Raw genomic sequence first — 21,974 nt, 5'->3', positions numbered from 1 at the left:
TTACAAATGACTGATTTCCTTATATGAACTAGTAACTCAGTCAAATCTTTGAAATTGTTGCATGTTGCGTTAATATTTTTGTTGAGTATGGCCTGAAGATAGACGTTGTTTATGAGTTTCTCGGTTCCAGCTTTGATGCCCCTGTACTGTCTCCGTCTTCTAGATGTTAGTGGGGTGAACAGGCTGCTCTTGATGGTGCATCTGTATAARTTCCTGAGGGTCTTAGGGGCCAAGCCAAATTTCTTCAGCTTCCTGAAGTTGAAGAGGCGCTGTTGCGCCTTCTTCACCAAGCTGTCAATGTGAAGGGACCATTTCAGGTCCTCAGTGATGTGCACGCAGAGGAACTTGAAGCTTTTGACCATCTCCACTGTGGCTCGCTTCGGTGTGGATGGGGGCGTGCTCTCTCTGCCRTTTCCTGTAGTCCATGATCAGCTCCTTCATTTTATTGACATTGAGAAWGAGGTTATTTTCCTGGCACCAATCCACCAGGGCTCTCACCTCCTCCCTGTAGGCCAGGGTTCCCCAACAGGCAGCCCGCAGGCCAAATTGGGCCCGCAGGTGAATATATTTAGCTCCCTAAGTTATCTCTATCTCCAAGTTATCTCTATCTAAAACATCTGGACCGGCAGTGGCGACCCGTCATTCAGGGCCRGTGGGGCAGAGACCGACCTGTTTTGAGCCCCACCTGTTTAGCYAAAAAAATATATAGATACTTTTTTGTGCCTGTTTTGGATGGTATTTTGGCATTAATACGTGTCACATACCAGTTTGCAACCAATGTATATATATWTTTTTTTTAGTTAATAAAGCCACATACAAACATGGTCTCTGTTTTGCTTTTTTGAATAAGGCAGCTCCAAAATGCAGGTGTTTTAGCCTAGCTCGGTGCTTTCCGTGGTGGGACAGCCAGCGGAAAATACAGAGCATAGGGGTTGGTAATGTTCTTTAGTTGCGCCATGATTGCCTCAGTGTTCTGACACTCATGGGGACACTACGTCACCGCAACATCTACGGGGATAGCTCAAATATTCAAGCCCCTTGGGTGCTGCCATAGAGTTAAATCAGAAATGCCCATCMAAGAAGGCTCAAGGTCATTGGCTACAGATAAAATKATATGGAGGTTTTTACATTTAACTAGGCAAGTCAGTTAACAACAAATTCTTGTTTACAATGACAGCCTACCAGGGAACTSCCTTGTTCAGGGCAGAACGACAGATTTTTACCTAGTCAGCTCGGGGATTCAATCCAGCAACTTTTTGATTACTGTCCCAACGCTCTAACCACTACAATACCTGCSACCCCAAAATCACATTATATCTACCGTAGCTTTGATTGGACCGATCATGTCAACATCATACTTTCAAAATCTTACCTAGCAAGATAGACAAGCAGTCATCATCATGAATCACGTCAACAATCTACTGGAAAATCCTTTTCAATCCAACATTGGAAATKGCAAATTCAACAATGAGTGGTTTGGAAGGAATCAGTTGCTAACTGCAAGCATTGCAAAGCAATCACTAGCCTGCTATTCATCAGTGGAGAGGGTGTGTGGTCCAAGTCTGGGTTTAAGGGTCTCTATTCCAAGCTTAAATGGATAAACATTCAACACCATGGGTAAGAAAAGGTTGAATAAATTGGYCATGCCGTCAATCCAGCATGACTTCTGCAGAAATCTCAGACTTCAGTGAGTTCAAGACAACTGGGAACTTGGRAWAAACAAGCTCCGACTGGGAAAATATGTTTTGAACGGTGATCCAACTCTGAATTCCAAGTCGGGAACTCAGGCCTATTTCTAGAGCTCCGACCTGAAGATCACTGATGCCATGATTTAACCTTGTTTTTTCTGAGTTTCCAGTTGTCTTGAAAGCACCATAAATCCAGAKAATTACTTTCCTGTTCAAGTSAGCACAGCACAACAAGGTGAGTCCAAAAATATATTGTATGCTGCTGCATAAATTATGTAAAATGCCAGGGAGATATGTATACTGTAGCTAAGAAAGTAATACTCAGTGTAAGTTRTGTAGTAAGCTGTTAGTAGCCCATGTGCCTCACCGTAATTATTTGGTCCCTTTCCTCCTCATAACTTGGCCTACTGTTCTGACTTGGTGTTGAACATGTAGCCTAAAGCCTGTTTTAGAGAAATGCAATAATTTAATATTGTAAGAGCTTTCATTGTCTGCTTACATGCCCTCTTTATTTAGCTTGCGGTTCTGACTTGGTATACAGGGAGAATACTGTAAGAACGGCCCATGTTCTGAATTCTGTCGCTGTACATTTCAAAAGTTCTGAACAAATAGTTATATTGACTACGTCCRTCCTAGCTCGCTCATTAATGTCTTAATCGAAATTACTGATGGCCTCTTATCCGCTCGTCGTCCTCTAATGCCATCATTTGTACATCTCTATTGTCAGTAGAATCCACATTTGTTTTAGCAAGTCAGCCATATCAACTATGTTTTTGTTAAAGGCAGTAAATGATGCTTTGCCCCGCCAAGATTTACATGCTAAAATCGCCAGTGGACCTGTAAAGCAGATCCCCTGAATGTTCTCTCCATAGAATGTGTTCTCTTATCAGTAATAGATGAGGGAAAACTCACAAAAGAGAGAGGAAACCTTTAGACTATTGAAACCATAACACATTTATATGAATGTATATAATGGATAATAGGATGATTTATGAATATTTATAATATTTCGTACCATTAGTTGTGTTTTCTATGATGCATGCACAGATCTGACAKTAAAGTGAAAAATAAAACATGATAACCAACTATTTATCAGTGAAGACTGGACCAAAATAATTCTCTACCCACAGCAGGTAGCTTAGCGGTTAATAGTGTTAGGTCAATAACCAAAACATCGCTGGTTTGAATCCCCGAGCCGACTAGGTGAAAAACCTGAAGATGTACCTTTGAGCAAGGATAATTGATAAAGGATAAAAGCAYAATTGCTCATGTAAGTCTGCTAAATGACTGAAATGTTATGTGTGTGTGTATATATACATMATTGACTGGAACTCTCTCGGCTGCAACTGTTGCTCCAGCAGACACAACAGAGACACACTCCCTAATGTCATCTGCGACATTGCCTGTCTGAATTAATGAATACGTAACTCAATTATATAATTTGTGTAGGTAAAGTATTATCTATTGAAAAAATATTCCTTAAAAAATACTTTAAAGATATTCGATCTGCATATCGATTAAATAAACAAAGAAGATTAGTCCTACATTTCCTTTCAGGCAGAATGTTTKGTGCCTAATCAAAGGGGTCCTTTCCCGCACAAGGAAATCATTTTTACTTATTAACACAAGTCTGATGTTTATGTTGACAGAAATCGAAGGTAATAATGTGTTTTAGACTATATTCCATAATTAACGACATGCAAAGATTACTAATATATATATTGCCGCTTATTTTTGGTTWAATGCAGACGATTGACCTCGACGATCTTAGTGCTCGCGGGCTACCAAGCCATTTGTTTACCTCTACTCAAGCCGAAGCGGCCTAACAACAGTTAGCTAGCTGACGCGTTAGCAACGTAACGTTGGCTTAGTGTGGGCTGTTTTGTCGACTCTTGTGGTAAAAAAAAKGTTTTTACACCTTATTGCATTGTTCTAAAATGATTGTACGTAATCGTCGTAATTTAGCAATTRTACAGCTAACGGTTCTCACCTAACYGTTGTGTGTTCAGCAAGTTGGCATGCTATGTTAGGCTAGCTATACGTGCGTCGTAGGTAAGACAATGTCAACATAGCTAACGTTACCTTAACAACACGATCAAATAACTGCGATTTAAGAGGRAAATAGGCTCATAACGCACGTTGATAAACATTTAATTGGCGTGTAGTCAACTTTTTGGGAGGTGGGGGGTTATAACGTTACCTATTAATTAGATATGGTAGTTCGCGGATATTAGAAAACTAACTAGTTAGCTAAGCTATTGGAATGTTCAATCACTGACATTTAATCTTATGACGCTTTCACCAACGGCTGGCTAAAACTTTTAGCGGCTCGACCAGTCACAGCACAGCTAGTATTGTTAAATCGACATTTTTTGATGCGTGTGTAGTTAGCAATGTGAATTAGCCAATGTTATGATCAGCGAATATTAACGTTATGTCAAAGTGTATGTTATTAACTAGGCTTGCCTAGCTCTGATGTGTAACACTGCTAATGAGAATGACTCAATTTTGTTTTTTGTTTTTCTAGAATGCCTGCTGAGGGCAAGAGATCATTAAACATGGATGARAAAGAGGTGAGCTCCTTTAGTAACAAGGAGAAAGACAGGGATGGTGATAGACGGCCCGCCTCCTCCCGGGATAAAGTGAAGGATGAGGCAAAGATGAGTGGCAAGAAAGATATTGGTAAGGCTGCAGAGGAAAAGAGGAGGCGGCTTGAGGAGGACAAAAGAAAGAAGGAAGAAAAAGAGCGGAAACGGAAAGAGGAGGAGAAACAGAAGGCAGAGGAGGAGCAGAGGAAGAAGGAGGAAGAGGAGAAGAASCAGCAGGAGGAGCAGGAGAGGAAAGTTCAGGAGGAGGAGGCCAAGAGACAGCGTGAAGAGGAGGCAGCTCAACTCAAGTAAGAGCTCAGGGGAGGAACCACTATAATAATGTATCATGTTCTACTGTAGGTGCTCTCAACATCATGAACTTTGTGTATTGTCAGTATTTTTTAATTCAGATAACTGCTAACTTGATTCTCCATCTTTCTTCCCACTTCAGAGAGAAGGAGGAGGGCCACCAGCTCCACCAGGAGGCCTGGGAGCGCCACCAGTGCCGGAAGGAGCTTCGCGTCCGCAACCAGAACGCCCACGAGGGCCGTCCCGAGGAGACCTTCTTTAGCCGCCTTGACTCCAGCTTGAAGAAGAACACAGCCTTTGTCAAGAAGCTGCGCACGCTCACCGAGCAGCAGCGCGATGCCCTCTCCAACGACTTTGGCTCGCTCAACCTCAGCAAGTACATCGGCGAGGCGGTGGGCTCTGTGGTGGAGGCCAAGCTGAAGATCTCTGACGTGGGCTGCGCCGTGCACCTGTGCTCCCTCTTCCACCAGCGTTACGCCGAATTCGCCCCACTGCTTCTCCAGGCCTGGAAAAGGCACTTTGAGGCGCGCAAGGAAGAGAAGGCACCCAACGTGAGCAAGCTGCGCACCGACCTGCGCTTCATCGCAGAGCTCACCATCGTAGGCCTGTTCACCGACAAGGAGGGCCTGTCGCTCATMTACGAGCAGCTGAAGAGCATCATCGGGACGGACCGCGARACACACACGCATGTGTCAGTGGTCATCAGCTTCTGTAAGCACTGCGGGGACGACATTGCGGGYCTGGTGCCTCGCAAGGTGAAGGCTGCACGGGAGAAGTTTGGCCTGGCCTTCCCTCCCAGCGAGATCATCAACACGGAGAAGCAGCAGCCCTTTCAGAACCTTCTGAGGGAGTACTTCACCTCGCTCACCAAGCACCTGAAGAAGGACCACCGCGAGCTGCAGAACATTGAGAGGCAGAACAGGTGATGGGGCCTAGGTTACTTGGAGAAACTTTTCTACATGACCTATCCCACTTCTTCTCTTGTATTATTGATTTCAGTGTATACTCCTGCCACAGTGCATGACGATTKGCCATTTTGAGTAAYATGCTAAATGTGTTTGAGTGTACATACTGACAGCTCCATGTTTTTTCTCCCTCCAGGCGTATCCTCCACTCCAAAGGGGAGCTGAGTGAGGACAGACACAAGCAGCATGAGGAGTTTGCCACGTCCTACCAGAAGCTGCTGGCTAACACCCAGTCTCTGGCTGACTTTCTGGATGAGAACATGCCAGAGCTTCCACTGGACAAGACTGTGCAGGAAGGTAAAGAGTAACAACCCTTGTATACKGTTTATTACTTTGTTATAGGAACAATGTAAAGAATTAGCTTTTTGTTGTACTTTTGGGTGATTTGTGTTATAAAGCCACATTGTTATCATAYTTTATTGCTGTTGGTTATATGTAGCCTACAGTCTTTGGTGTCTGTGTGTATCTAGCCATCTCCTCTCCTCTCTGTGTAATAGAGCACGGCCCTGGCATTGACATCTTCACCCCTGGGAAGCCCGGAGAGTATGACCTGGAGGGGGGCATCTGGGAGGACGAGGATGCCAGGAACTTCTACGAGAACATGGTGGACCTGAAGGCCTTCGTCCCCGCCATCCTGTTCAAAGATAACGAGAAGGGCAAGGACAAAGAGGAGGCTGCTGCTAAAGGTACAGCCACCTACACATATGCACGCATGCAGACTCACACAGACACTCATGCTGTCTGACTGAGCCTGTTCTTGTTGCTGTGTCCTTTCCTCAGAGGCTAAAGATGCTGCGGCCACCACAGAGGAGTTGGAGTTGGAGCTCGAGGCTCTAGACATCGCTGATGACCCTCTGGAGCTGGATGGACCTGACGAGGCAGAGAACGAGGCAGAGCTCGCCAAAAAACTGTTGGACGAGCAAGGTAAAGATGAAGGTATTCTCTATCCACCCACCAGCCACCAAGCAGCACACACCACCCAGCGCTTTGCACACCCAGCTTTCCATTTTTGACAAAGACAACAAGAGGGCGGCAATCATCTAATATCTACAACCTCTGGATAAAGGAACCATGTTGGTTATTGACATGGACAGTGTCTTGGTGTTTGTGTGTCTTTTCCAGGGATCAAGTTAGGTTATGAGAGAGGTCAGGGAAACAGAGCTAGGGCCCACTCATGGGTGCTCAGGGCCAATCAWCTAAACAGAGGTGTGTTGCTGAGCATGTGGAAACCAGACAGTCATTCACAAGGTTTCTAATATACCACATGTATCAACCCCGTTCCTAGGCTTATACCTATGCTATGGCTTTTGCTCTTTCTGTTTCTGTCGGTGAGTGACTCTTAAGTTAGCTAAGGAAATATTTGGAGCATGACTTTGCTGTATACATGTTTGACTGTGTTTATGTATGAAGAACAAGAGGATGAGGAGGCAAGCACCGGGTCCCACCTGAAGCTCATCGTGGACGCCTTCATCCAGCAGCTTCCCAACTGTGTCAACAGAGACCTCATAGACAAGGCAAGGAGAGAACACACACCTTCAGCATACCAGAAGGATCTATTCCCAGCTTGACAATTTGAGTTTAGCCACAAAGGCAACGATTCACAGTGAATATGGTACTAAGTACACAGTTGTGCAGTGAATTAGTCTGACTGTGGGTGTGTTTGTTCACAGGCTGCCATGGATTTCTGCATGAACATGAACACCAAGTCAAACAGGAGGAAGCTGGTCCGGGCTCTCTTCACCGTTCCCAGACAAAGGTACCAGACTCACTATAAAGCAGATAGTTAATTTGAAAGGATTTGATCAGGAAGCTGGTGCAGACTCTCTTCGCCGTTCCCTGACAAAGCACACGCGCACACACACACACACGCAGATAGTTCATTTGGAAGGATTTGATCATGGATTGATTTGTGTGGGAACGTTTTTTGTTGTTGTCCCTTTTACCCACTAGGTGGTGCGGTTGCTCATTTAATTTGAAATGGCATAAAGGAAGTCAATGGTACTTATACCATTGTAAAGCTCATGGTTGAGTTGTGTTCTTCCAGGTTGGATCTGCTGCCCTTTTACTCCCGTCTGGTGGCCACCCTTCACCCCTGCATGTCAGATGTGGCCGATGACCTGTGCTCCATACTCAAAGGAGACTTCAGGTTCCACGTAGGTCCCAAGACTTTACTACAGCTATTAACACCTTCCTCGTTGTGTCTTTCATACAGAACCACTGCCTCATTTAAAATATGATCTATACTGAAGGAAACAAACAGTTTTGAAAGAGTTTTCAATACACACTGCTTGTTGTGTTTCCTTGTAGATCCGGAAGAAGGACCAGATCAACATCGAAACAAAAAACAAAACTGTAAGGTTTATCGGGGAGCTGGCCAAGTTCAAGTTGTTCTCAAAAACGGACACTCTGCATTGTCTGAAGGTAGGGGGTGCATCTCTCTCACCAGGAAGCTGTGCTATCATTAGCTAGGTTTCCATCCAATTGGCGACAGATATTCATGCGACTCTTCTAAAATCTGCATGAAAACAATATTCACATTTTCACACCATTTTCATGTACCAAATAAAAAGCASAAGTTCAATGTTTCCATTTCATTTTTACCTCTACCAATAGTTTCATCACAAACTGTTGCTATAAATAGGTAGCTTGCCCAATCTGGTTTTGGCACATGCTCTCTAGATAACAGTTTGCTGATAAAGTGGACAATGGTAGGTTATAAGTTATATGCTGAGATATGGATAAGAGCAATATAATTAAGCAATAAAGCACGAGGGGGTGTGGTATATGGCCAATATACCACGGTCTAAGGACTGTTCTTAGGCAYGACGCATCGTTGYTATTATAAACTGGTTACCAACTTAATTAGAGCAGTAAAAATACATGTTTTGTCATACCTGTGCTATATGGTCTGAAATACCACYGCTGTCAGCCAWTCAGAATTCAGGGCTCGAACCAATCAGTTTATAATTTGTATCTGATAAYTGGCAGCCATGCATCAATCATCATGTCACCAGCATTCAAATAACACCTTCGAAGCTCATCACCCATCACTTAACCACCATGAAGTTCATCAGAACTTATTTCATCTGCCTATAAACTCTTNTCACCAGCATTCAAATAACACCTTCGAAGCTCATCACCCATCACTTAACCACCATGAAGTTCATCAGAACTTATTTCATCTGCCTATAAACTCTTTGTACATTTCCATGTCGTAGTGGTGGTACAACTTAGCATATCTCGTGACTCCAAATTTACATCAACACGATGGTTTATTATATCAATATTTTCGCATACATGAGTTTTCACTGCAAATTTCACATAATTAGTTTTACCGACACAAAATGATCCCACCATGTCGAACTAACAAATTGTTTGTCGACATTTCTGAAATTGTATTGACACTTCCTGTTTCCATCACACCTGTCGTGATTAAAAAATAAATAATACATGACTTCACTCGCATAAAAACTGTGGATGGAAACGTGATTACTGTTACAATTATTGTATTACACTGTCATCATCATGTTACTGTGTGTGTGTGTGTTCTACAGATGCTGCTGTCAGACTTCTCCCACCACCACATAGAGATGGCCTGCACCCTGCTGGAGACCAGTGGACGCTTCCTCTTCAGATCCCCCGACTCCCACCTCCGGACCAGCGTCCTTCTGGTACACACACACACGCATGCACACGCACACACGGCAATGAACGGCACACACGGCAATGAACGCACGTACGCGTACAACACAGGATGTTGGTGGAACCTTAATTGGGGAGAACGGGCTCATGGTAATGACTGGAGCGGAATAGGTGGAATTTTTTTCAAACCAGGTGTTTGATGTCGTTCCATTTGCTCCGTTACGGACATTATTATGATCCGTTCTCCCCTCGGCAGCCTCCACGAATGTACAAGCAAACACACACACACACCTATCAAACACTGGAATTCCCCTAAGGTTGTGGAGTGCATCCAGAGCCCTGGAGAGAGACCTGTTTTGGCCTTCCTAACTGGTGCCAAAATCCGGGGTTAAATCTGGTTTATAAAGCGCTATTAATCCAGCTTTATTGTCCCTAAATTGCTTTGGGACGAGGTTATTCATGTCACGTGCACAGCTGCCATATTTTCTAGGTTACGTTTGGCAAGATAATAATATTTTTGAGGGCTTTTAGCTGTGTTCTGGGCTATATTGAATGACTCACTTGTTTTTGTATGTTTGTGTGTCTCAGGAGCAAATGATGCGTAAGAAGCAGGCGCAGCACCTGGATGCTCGCTACGTGACCATGGTGGAGAATGCCTACTACTACTGCAACCCCCCGCCCATGGAGAAGACTGTCAGGAAGAAGAGGCCCCCGCTGCAGGAGTACATCCGCAAACTGCTCTACAAGGACCTCTCCAAGGTCACCACGGAGAAGGTATGAAGATTTTACATTTGAGTCATTTAGCAGACGCTCTTATCCAGAGCAACTTAGAGTTAGTGCATTCATCTTAAGATACAGTGAGCTCCAAAAGCTATGAGGTTAAAGTGCAGACTGTCGGCTATAATTTGAGGGTATTTTGATCCATATCGGGTGAACCGTTTAGAAATGACAGCAGTTTGTACATAGTCCCTTCATTTTAAGGGACCAAAGGTATTGGGTCAAATTTACTATGTGTATTAAAATAGTCAAAAAGTATTTGATCCCATATTCCTAGCACACAATGACTGTACAAACTTGTTGGATGCATCTGCTGGGTTTCAGATTATTTTGTGCCAAATAGAAATGAATGGTAAATCATTTATTGTGTCATTTTGGAGTCATTTTTATTGTAAATAAGAATAGAATGTGTTTCATAACACTTCTACGTTAATGTGGATGCTACCATGGTTACGGATAATCCTGAATGAATCGTAATGAGTGTGATGAGTACAGATGAGTACAGATGCACAAATATCATACCTCCCAAGACATGCTAACATCTCACGATTACAATTACAGTGGAGGTTAGCATTTTTGGGGGACTATGATATATCTGTAACTTTCTTAGGCCTCAGCGGTCTAAAGTGCCTGAGGCATCACTACAGGCCAGGTTCGATCCCAGGCTGGGTCACCACCGGCCGTGACCGGGAGTCCCATAGGGCGGCGCACAATTGGTCCAGCGTCATCCGGGTTAGGGGAGGGTTTGTCCGGGGTGGCTTTACTTGGCTTATCGCGCTCTAGTGACTCCTTGTGGCGGGCCGGGCGCCTGCAGGCTGACTTCGGTCGTCAGTTGAACGGTGTTCCCTCCGACACGTTGGTGCAGCTGRCTTCCGGGTTATGCAGGTGGGTGTTAATGAGCGTGGTTTGGCGGGTCGTGTTTYGGAGGACGCATGACTTGACCATCGTCTCTCCCGAGCCCGCTGGGGAGTTGCAGCGATAAGACAAGATCGTAATTGGATATCACGAAAAAGTGCCTCATTTATACAGTCACTGGCTTATGCATATTCATCATAACACTATAGAGAGATATGAGGGGGAAAAAGAGGTGTGATTTCCCCCCCCCCCCCCACCGCGATTAGTCTGGAATTTCTTTAACCAACATTACCACAACAGAAGTATCCCAAACACCTGCCAATTATCATCTTACCTCTCCCTTCTTGTTCTCCGCTTCCTTGTCTCCCTCGTTTCCGTCCTCTTCTCTCCTCCCTCCCCTAGGTGTTGAGGCAGATGCGTAAACTCCCCTGGCAGGACCCAGAGTCTAAAGGCTACCTGATCTGCTGCATGGTCAACATCTGGAACGTCAAGTACAACAGCATCCACTGTGTGGCCAACCTGCTGGCCGGCCTTGTGGCCTACCAGGAGGACGTGGGCATCCACGTGGTGGACGGGGTCCTGGAGGACATCCGCCTGGGAATGGAGGTGAGCACCATGGGAGGGGGTGGGAAGGGGAAGGCAAGCCCAGGGTGGTGAGCTGTTTCTGGGATTGGAGGTGAGGACCAGGGAAGGGGAWCTTGTTGGAGTCAGGCCCAGATTCAAGAGTTCATTCCTGGATGTCAGGGCCATGTGAAGAGCCCTAGCAGGAGAGATTGATGGTACGTTTCTTATGACTTGAATGATTGATTGTTGAGGCTACGTGTTGTATACCGTGTAAACAGGCTGCATGTTAGGTTCATGTGGGTTAAGTCTTCCATGGAGCTTCATATTTATGGTGTTTCTGAGCACCTCTCTGACATTCCATCTCACCTGCTTTCTCTCTCACTCTCCTCTCTGTCTATCCATGTCACCCCCTTTTCTCCTCTACCCCCCCCTCCGTTGTCGCTCCTTCTCCCCCTCTCCKTTGCAGGTGAACCAGCCCAAGTTCAACCAGCGTCGGATCAGCAGTGCCAAGTTCCTGGGGGAGCTCTACAACTACCGCATGGTGGAGTCAGCGGTCATCTTCCGCACCCTCTTCTCCTTCATCTCGTTCGGGGTGAACCCGGACGGCGGCCCCAGCCCCCTGGACCCCCCCGAGCACCTGTTCCGCATTCGCATGGTCTGCACCCTGCTGGACACCTGCGGACAGTACTTTGACCGAGGCTCCAGCAAGAGAAAGCTGGACTGCTTCCTCATCTACTTCCAGGTCAGTCGGTATGACCGTTTGACCTCTCCTTATTTCACTCCTCTCAGCCTCTGTCTCTCGCTCTCTTACTCTCTTTCTCTTTCTTTCCTTTAAGAAGCGTTTTGATACTGTTGTGACATAATGTCAATTACATTMATTTATTACAAGACTGTCCCTAAATTCTGATGTGGTGTTGTCTGTCCTCTCCAGAGGTATATCTGGTGGAAGAAGAGTGTGGAGGTGTGGAGTGCAGAGCACCAGTTCCCCATCGACATTGACTACATGATCAGTGACACCCTGGAGCTGCTCCGACCAAAGATGAGGCTCTGCATCTCCCTGGAAGACTCCGCGCGACAGGTCACCGAGCTGGAGAGGGAGTTCCTCGTTAAACTGGGTAAGAGACCGTGAGAGATTGACACACAGGAACGCATGCATAAGGGCACACACACATGTACGCACACGACAACAAGGTCGATAAAGATCCTTGTCATACGTCAGTCCCCCAGATGTGTGTGTGTGCCTGCAGGCCTCGGAAATGTATTTGTGTTTCTGTAGAAGCTAGCTCCTTGGGTTGGCCCAGTCCTGCTCTCTGTCCTCCCTGCTGAGCAACATTCCCCTGTGTGTAGGAGGGTGCTTCAGCTCTGGGCACTCTGTCTGTCTGTCAGACAGGTCTAATTCCCTCATAATAACACGCATACCTGGCCCTCTCACACACAAACACACAGCAGTCAGACCTGCCTGTGCTGTAGACTGACACTTAAAAACACTCACTCTTAAGTCTGGACGAATACATATTTTCTCAAGTAAGGGGAATATTAATCAATACCTGAGTAACACCCCAATGACAAGATATGTGAATATATCGTCAAATATATCGTTGCCCTATTGCACCTGCTGTTCTAATGTGGCACAATACTGAAAGTGTTTCTTTAGCTGAAATGCTCATTTGTAGTGCTCTCTGAACAGTTGATCAGTATCTGATGGAGAGCAAAGAGATGCACCGAGATAAAAACACAATCAAGAGACAGACAGGATGTAGATAATGAAATACCCTGAGCGACTTAGAGGAGGAAGAGGGAAGCATTCCTTTTGCAGGTGTAATGGACACTCAACAAGCACAGCACTTATACAAATGACTGATGATTGGCTGAGAGAAACTGATGATAAAATGATTGTGGGGGCTGTTCTTGTTAGACTTCAGTGCAACTTTTGACATTATCGTTCACAGTCTGCTGCTGGAAAAACGTATGTGTTATGGCTTTACACCCCCTGCTATAATGTGGATAAAGAGTTACTACTTCTAACAAAACCCAGAGGGTGTTCTTTAATGGAAGCCTCTCAAATATAATAGAATCAGGAATTCCCCAGGGTAGCTGTTTAGGCCCTTTGCTATTTACATTTTTTACTAACGACATGCTACTGACTTGAGTAAAGCCAGTGTCTATGTGTAACCGATGTGAAATGGCTAGCTAGTTAGCGGTGGTGCGCGCTAATAGCCTTTCAAACGGTGACGTCACTCGCTTTGAGACCTTGAAGTAGTGGTTCCCCTTGCTCTGCAAGGGCCGCGGCTTTTGTGGAGCGATGGGTAACGATGCTTCCTGGGTGACTGTTGTTGATGTGTGCAGAGGGTCCCTGGTTCGCGCCCGGGTCGGGGCGAGGGGACGGACTAAAGTTATACTGTTACATATGAGTGCGGATGACTCACACAATACACGTCAGCTACTACAGCGCCTGAAATGATTGTAACACTCAACAAAGAGCTGCAGTTCGAGTGGGTGGCAAGGAATAAGTTAGCCCTAAATATTTCTAAAACTAAAAGCATTGTATTTGGAACAAAACACTCACTAAACCTTAAACCTCAACAAAATCTTGTAATAAATATTGTGGAAATTGAGCAAGTTGAGATGACTAAACTGCTTGGAGTAACCCTAGATTGTAAACTGTCATGGTCAAAACATATTGATGCAGTAGTAGCTAAGATGGGGAGAAGTCTGTCTATAATAAAGCGATGCTCTGCCTTCTTAACAACACTATCAACAAGGCAGGTCCTACAGGCCCTAGTTTTGTCGCACCTTGACTACTGTTCAGTCGTTTGGTCAGGTGCCACAAAAAAGGACTTAGGAAAATTGCAATTGGCTCAGAACAGGGCAGCACGGCTGGCTCTTGGATGTACACAGAGAGATAACATTAACAATATGCATCACTACTTTTATTTATGAGAGGTATTGTTGAATGCACCGAGCTGTCTGTCTAAACTACTGGCACACAGCTCGGACACCCATGCATACCCCACAAGACATGCCACAAGAGGTCTCTTCACAGTCCTCAAGTCCAGAACAGACTATAGAAGGCACACAGTACTACATAGAGTCATGACTACATGGAACTCTATTCCAGATCAAGTTACTGACGCAAGCAGTAAACTTTGATTTTAAAAACAGATTACAAAAAACACCTTATGGAACAGCGGGGACTGTGAAGCAACACAAACATTGGCACAGACACATGCGTACACACACAGGATAACATACGCACTATACATGTGGTAGTGGTGGAGTAGGGGCCCGAGGGCACACAGTGTGATGTGAAATCTGTGAATGTATTGTAATGTTTTTAAAATTGTATAAACTGCCTTAATTTTGCTGGACCCCAGGAAGAGTAGCTGCTGCCTTGGCAGCATCTAATGGGGATCCATAATAAATACAAATACAAATATATCCTGACTCACAGAACAAGTAATCAGCTGTATTAACACACACAGAGCATTGTTCAAGGTTTCAAGGTGTTGACGCAGTGCGTCTGTCTGTACTGTGTGTGTTCTGAGTGATCGATGAGGGTGACGTAAGCCACAGGCTGTACAGTAGCCTCATTGTTGCACCTTTCATCCTTTAACCAAGATAAGGCAATGAAGGCATTCCTCTGCCTCTGTTGAACCCCGCTCAACTAAGTTCTACTGCTTAGCAGCAACTCTTAACTACACGCCTATCTGCTCCTCTGCTGCTCTCAGCTTGTCAGGCTTCTGAAGTTCTATTCGTGGTCTCCAAGCACCGTGTTGAAGCACCTGTTTTAGGTTCACCGTGAATGTCACAGTGACTTGTATTTCTTGCAATGACTTGCTTTTCCTGCAGTTCCAGTTCCTGTTTCTAAATGGGCTTGTTGTTTGCGTCAAATCTGTCCTCACTCCTGGACGTACTTCAAGTAGTTTAGGATATTATCTGTGGTAAATGTCTATGCTTTGTGTATAATCTGATTTATTATGGAAAGAGCCAGGGTAAAGCCTGTTCAGAAGATGGAGCGGTGGCTCACGGGAGGAGCTTGTTACCAAGGACTGTAATCAATGACTATTATGCAAATTATTTTTGCGTTTTCTCTTGATCTCTTGCCTCGAGACTTAGTCTCGCAACCTGACGTCGCGCCGTTCCAATAAAGGTGTGTGTGCACGTACGTTTGTGCCCTGCAGGACTGGCCATGGATGGGCAGAAGGACGGCCGGCCCTCCAGTGCCATGGGGAGTGAAGGCGAGGCGCTAGACGAGGATGATGACGACGACGACGAAGAGGGAGGGGCGGACACAGAGGAACAGTCTGGCAATGAGAGCGAGATGAACGAGCCAGAGGAAGAAGTGATTATGTCAATCTTTTATTCACGGGCATCAGACCATTCATTGCACGTCTAAGATACACAAGTCTCTCATAATAGGTGGATACTAGATCACTCACTCATTCCCTCATCTGTCCATCCATTTATTCATTCATTTGGCACTCACCCCTAGTTTTGTAAGGGCAAACTGAGGACAGAAGCCCAGTCCTAAGCAGGATACTGTATAAGGAAGTGGGTCATCTTGTGCGGCTAGATTGATGTGTTGACTCCACGGTCAGAAAAGCATGACGGGTCAACCTTCGGTAACTCTTTGTTCCTCCTTCATAAATCAACTCTATCATGCCAGGCCTAACCCCCCCCCCCCCCTTTAGCTTTCCTGGTTTAGTGTTTGTTTTTCTACCTTCCACAAGCTAGCACACAATCACACACCCCCCCCCCCCCCATCTAAGAACCCGCTGTGTGTTCCAGGAAGGGTCTGAGAATGAGGAAGAGGAGCGGGAGGAAGAGGAGGAGGAGAACACCGACTATCTGACCGACTCCAACAAGGAGAACGAGACAGACGAGGAGAACAATGTAAGAACATGTCATGGAGGGAGGGGGTGAGGGGGAGAGAGGTTATTGTGTTACTGACGGCCTTGTCCTGTAGGAGGTGACCATCCGTGGTGGCGGTCTGAAGCATGTGGCATGTGCGGAGGATGAGGACTTCATCCAGGCTCTGGACAAGATGATGCTGGAGAACCTGCAGGTACAGTATCTCTCCTATTCTCTCAGTTCACTATGTCTACTACTTTTGTTAATAAACGGGTATTAACAGGAGTTGTGTGTGTGTGTGTGTGTGTAGCAGCGGAGCGGGGAGGCGGTGAAGGTGCACCAGTTGGACGTGGCCATCCCCCTGCAGCTGAAGAGCCAGCTGAAGAAAGGCCCTGGCGGACCCGTCTGCTCTGGGGAGGGGGACGCAGACATCTCAGACACCATGCAGTTTGTCATGCTCACACGCAAGGGCAACAAGCAGCAGGTGCACACACGCACGCACACACGCACGCACGCGCACACACACACACACACACACACACACACACACACACACACACACACACACACACACACACACACACACACACACACAGAGTATGGACACACACACACACAAACTTGTTTAGGTCTTCTTCGCTGTGAGATCAGTTAGATCCCTCCACAAAATCAGCACTGTCAGACAGACCCAGCGATAATATTGACTCTTAACTGTGTGTGTGTGTGTGTGTGTGTGTGTGTTTAGGCCCAGTCCGCGGGTGGAATGTAAGGCTTTGGGGTAGAGACGACAAGCTCTTGTACTGGAGTAGGGTCAGGGTGTGTCCACAGTCTCTGCCCAGAAAATCAAGACGTTAAAGTAGAGCTCACTAAACTCAGTCCACTACACCTCCAGCAACTACATTTACCAGATTATAAACCCTATGTAAACATTATGTTTTGACCAAATAACAGTACCGGCTATAGACGGTTTTTGTTGGTATAAAATTAAGCTATATAAATGACTTAATGCATTATAAATGACATGTCTCTCCATATGATAAACACAATATCCTCTCCTGTAGTGTGTTTCCTGAGGTGAGAATAATGGGGTTCAGTGTGTGTTAGTCAGCGTCACGGCTTCTCTATGTGACGTACCTGGACCCCTCCCTGTCAGACACGTTCACTGCATTCCTCTGTCAGCTCCACACCATGGGAGTGGCCCTCCTTTTCTCTGCTGCCTGGGCCTTCGTCCGGGAAACACATTTAAGTTTTAGCACAGCCAGAGGAAAAGTAGGGATCACAGGGAATGTTGTCAAAGGTTGAATAGTAWACCAGGAGAGCATGTTTCTGCCGTGTGAATACTGAGCACTTGTCCCGTTGTCTGCCTACACCATGAGATGTCCTTCTTGCTTCTTCTCAATCCTTAATGTGCCTGTTTCAGATCCCCCAACTGCAGTTGAAGTTCTTGAATGTGTGTCTGTTTTGTCTCTCTTGTTTCTAGTTTAAGATCTTGAACGTGCCTTTATCTTCCCACCTGGCTGCCAACCACTTCAACCAGCAGCAGGCAGAGCAGGAGGAGAGGATGAGGATGAAGAAGCTCACTCTGGACATCAACGAGAGACAGGAGCAAGAGGACTACCAAGGTATTATATAGGGTGTTCCACTCACTCTGAGCGGGTGAAAACACTCTTTTGGTGATGAAATTGAACTTCCTTATGTCATAAAATACATTTGACCAAGACAAATATAATTATTCATGTCCTGAATCATTCAGCATGGTCTTTCTCTAACATATCACTCGCGTTATATCCAAAATGTCGGATTTCGTAACCTAATACAGCCGATAATAAACAAAGAGTCGCCACTAGCCGGCCTCCGCCCAGCACCCTGCCCTGAAACTTAGTCACTGTTACTAGCCGGCTACCACCCAGTACTCTACCCTTAACTTTAGAGACTGCTGCCCTATGTACATAATCATTGAACATTGCTCACTTTAATAATGTTTACATACTATTTTACCAACTTTATATGTATATACTGTGTTCTAGTCATGGCTCATCCTATATAACTGCGGCTGTACACACCTTTTCTATTCATATACTGTCTATACACACCATTTTTATATATACATACACATACATACATACATACTACCACTCATTCAAGGGTTTTTCTTTATTTTTACTATTTTCTACATTGTAGAATAATAGTGAAGACTTCAGAAGTATGAAATAACACATGAGGAATCATGTAGTAACCAAAAAAGTGTTTAACATATATTTAATATTTTAGATTCTTCAAAGTGGCCACCCTTTGCCTTGATGACAACTTTACACACTCTTGGCATTCTCTCAACCATTCTCTCAAACATGTTTCTGCAGGTTGCAAAAAAGTTAAATTAGCATGACACGAGCTGAATTAAATGTAAAAGGCTTTGAAAATAAAAAGCTTGGTATACGCTCAGTTCTCCTTTGACATTTCACAGAGATGCGCTTGTTTTTGTGTGAAATCTTCTAAATGAAAAAGCGTATAATATGAAATGTGTATACTTAAATATGAAAATACTATACGTCACGTCTCAAAACCGATATCCATCTCACCTCTATTGTTTTATGTCCTGACGATTCAACAAAAAGATGACGTGTTCAATGGGAAAGTAAGCCTGTCAGGTAGCAGGACCTTAATTCTTTCACAGAATCCTCCTAGCTGACGCCATGCAATTATCCTGACTTTTGCCCACTTTTCTTCTCGCACCTCCATTGATTTTAGTTCTGGCCATCCTACAAGAGTAAAAACTCACGTGACTTTTGTAACGGGTTATGATAGAGACATCAGGTTTGGACAATTGGTTTTCGTAGAGGAGTATCTACACAACATTATTTTACACATTGGTCAAAATATGTGTTTTTGATTGAACAGTACTGATAAGAAGAGGGACAGATGGCGAATGAGGCATGCGTTAGGGAAAGAAATGGGGCGTGTGTCTGAGAGATGACGAGAGAAAGTAGCAGGAGTACTACCAAAATTCAACAGGCCTACACTTTGTTGGTTTGTGTAGCATTGTGTTAACATTGTTAGTTTGTGTAGCATTGTGTAATCATTGTTGGTTTGTGTTGCCTTGGTTTGTGCAGCACTGTCTTAAACTCTCTTGGTTATTATAATGTAGAAATGATGGCGTCTCTGGCCCAGCGGCCTGCTCCTGCCAACACTAACCGGGAGCGGCGCCCGCGTTACCAACACCCTAAAGGGGCACCCAACGCCGACCTCATCTTCAAGACCGGAGGAAGGTGAGACTCGCTCCTCAACTTACCTACCGACTACACACACACACACACACACACACACACACACACACACACACACACACACACACACACACACACACACACCACCAGGGCCAGGAATTAACAGCAGACCACCAGCCAAATGCTGGTAGAAATAGGGTTGGCATTAGAATGGGATCCTGTCGAAGGACGTGGTGCTTGTCAACTTACTGACTCTCCCTCCTTGTCCTCTGCACCTGAACAGAAAGCAGGAAACAAAGCAGGAGAGAAATGAAAGGCACGAAAAGCGTGACAGACAAGAGAGGCAAGAGAAACACGAGAGAAACGACAGATATGAGGGCCAGGAGGATAGGGCCAGCCAGCTCAGCCGGACACGCTACTGACAGACTCTGCACTCAGGCCTGCTTATGTTAAGACGGGAAAGGGTTAATGTCTCCCAACTGTCAAACCGTATTTTGTTGGCATGAGTATTCTGATCAGAGACAGACTTGTCCCCCTTTTATTTTTGCACTGTGAAAGAAACTGCTCTGCTTTGCAGGCACTAAAGTGAATTTTCATATATTTCCTTAAATGCTGTAAAGATTGCTCTCTATTTTTGGAAATAAAGATTGCATGAACTTTCTATTTTCATCAGAACAAAAACAGTTTGTGGTTCTTTGTCCTCCTCCTCACATTTGTCTTGGAAAAGTGACGAAAGAATTCAGAAAGGAGATCTTTAGATCCGCGGCAACATCACGCATCATATTCATGCCTGACATACATTTGACAGATGCTTACATGATACTGATGGCAAAGTACACAATGATGTTTTTGACGAATAACACAACTTTATTTTGGATTGTCACTCACAATGACTTTTTCTCACGAACAGACGCTAGACCATTGCAACCTATGGATGGAAGGAGCTGCAGTAATGATGGTACTGAAGGAGGGAACGGGGACGGATATTGGGGCAGGAGGTTGGGGGAGGGATGGGTGGAGAAAAGGGGATGGATGTTTTGGGGATTTGAGGAGGGGATAAACATTACAGTGAGTGTTCTGGAAGACAGCTACTGCAGTAAAGCCCTGCTCTGTCCCCTAGGAGAAGCTGATTGGAGTCTAGCTGAGGGAGCGAGCGAATGAGAGAGCGAGAGAGGGCGAGCGGACCATCGGTCTCGCCTGAGCAGGGAGTGAGTCCGCCAGCCGCCCACTGACGCAAGCGCAGACACCCCCACCTAACCCCGCCGCCGGAAGAAGAGAAAGAGAAAGGGCATCAACGAGGGGTGGGGAAGAGGGGGGCACCCCCTTCATCCAGCTAAGGCGTTCCAGAGAACTCCCCTTCCTTTCTGTGCGTCGCCCGGGACGACACCAGCAAAGCAGCACAAACACCCACCCCGTCTCAACAAGAGGATGAACCAAAAGATGAATGAAAGAACGACTGACCAGCTGACGGACGGATATATGTACGGACAGACATAGACGCAGACAAACAGACGCACGGACAGCTAGGCAGCAGGACAAGGGACCACAGTCGTCTTCTCTACGCTCCCGTGCAGGATGTGGATGTGGTGTACAAGGGCTCACAAGAGGAGGAGAACGGACAAAGGGATAGCAAAGGGGACGGGTGTAGGTGTGACATCTTTGGAGATGGACTGTGCTTCTCTTACTAGGAACAGATCTGTCATTCAGTCTTTTTATCTCTTTATCTAGCTAAATCACACACTGTTCAAAGGCAGCTTTGAGAGGGGTATGGAGGAGGAGGAGAGACAGACGGGGTCACCACTACTAAATGACTTGATAAACAAGGGAACAAGGAGGACAGGATTATGTACAGAAAGGCGCGGTTGCTTGTGTGTGAGGATGGGTTACACATGTAGGATCTTAATTTGAGCCAGTTTGCTACAGCGGGACAATAATCCTGCAGCAACAGGAAATGGGAATTATTATGTGGATTATGATTAGTGGATATTTTTGTAGGGGTTGATACATTTTTGTAAGGGAAAATCAAGTCTGACATTTCTAAGTGGAAATTACAAACTTCAGAAGCATTTTTAAACCTCATACACTAAACGTTTTAAAATGTCCTGCATTGCAGCACAGTTCTCCTGCAACAGGGTGATCAAATTAAGATCCTGCATCTGTACCATAGAGATGGTTTGCTCCTCCTAACCCTGTTGGAAATGGAACACCTTGTCACGGTGACGACCCTGACCCAGAGGCGGGTACGAGACCAGTGTTGACTGACCAGCGTTTCATCATCAGAAATAAAAAAATAAATATAAGTGATGAATATAATACATATTCTTTATTTTTTCAGCATTTTGGCTTTCTAGATGTTTCCTTTATTTTCATGAAAAATCTCTACTTTCTTGKGGTGATATACAGTTTGTTGATTTGGAATTTGTGTGCCGTATTGTAGTTTTTGACAAATGGATAAGATACTTATCTGTGCTCTTGCCTCCTGAGTCCTACTCAGTGATGATAACTTCTGTT

General features: G+C 45.3%; 1 protein-coding gene across 4 annotated transcripts; it reads left to right on the top strand.

Moving 5' to 3' along the window:
• Positions 1–3,259: 3,259 nt before the first annotated feature.
• Positions 3,260–20,787, top strand: LOC111951397 (regulator of nonsense transcripts 2). 4 transcript variants are annotated; one of them, XM_023969462.2, is made up of 23 exons: positions 3,260–3,346; positions 4,216–4,584; positions 4,728–5,507; positions 5,687–5,847; positions 6,048–6,236; positions 6,331–6,474; positions 6,961–7,064; positions 7,221–7,306; positions 7,595–7,703; positions 7,858–7,971; positions 9,105–9,221; positions 9,781–9,966; positions 11,227–11,430; positions 11,855–12,130; positions 12,320–12,503; positions 15,570–15,730; positions 16,177–16,281; positions 16,355–16,453; positions 16,550–16,723; positions 17,720–17,861; positions 19,385–19,505; positions 20,374–20,421; positions 20,584–20,787. In XM_023969462.2, exons 2-22 carry the CDS (start codon positions 4,217–4,219, stop codon positions 20,378–20,380), a joined length of 3,831 nt encoding a protein of 1,276 aa, XP_023825230.1. In that variant the 5' UTR covers positions 3,260–3,346; position 4,216; the 3' UTR covers positions 20,381–20,421; positions 20,584–20,787. The 4 variants fall into 4 exon arrangements, with proteins under 4 accessions (XP_023825230.1, XP_070290845.1, XP_070290846.1 ...); XM_070434744.1 differs by having other exon boundaries at positions 6,331–6,486; XM_070434745.1 differs by having other exon boundaries at positions 6,331–6,486; positions 20,587–20,676.
• Positions 20,788–21,974: the final 1,187 nt, after the last annotated feature.

This window comes from Salvelinus sp. IW2-2015, linkage group LG24 (assembly GCF_002910315.2).
Source record: "Salvelinus sp. IW2-2015 linkage group LG24, ASM291031v2, whole genome shotgun sequence".
In the NCBI taxonomy this organism is placed as follows: domain Eukaryota; kingdom Metazoa; phylum Chordata; class Actinopteri; order Salmoniformes; family Salmonidae; genus Salvelinus; species Salvelinus sp. IW2-2015.
Note: the sequence above shows the minus strand (reverse complement) of the source record. Positions and strands in the feature narration are given on the sequence as shown.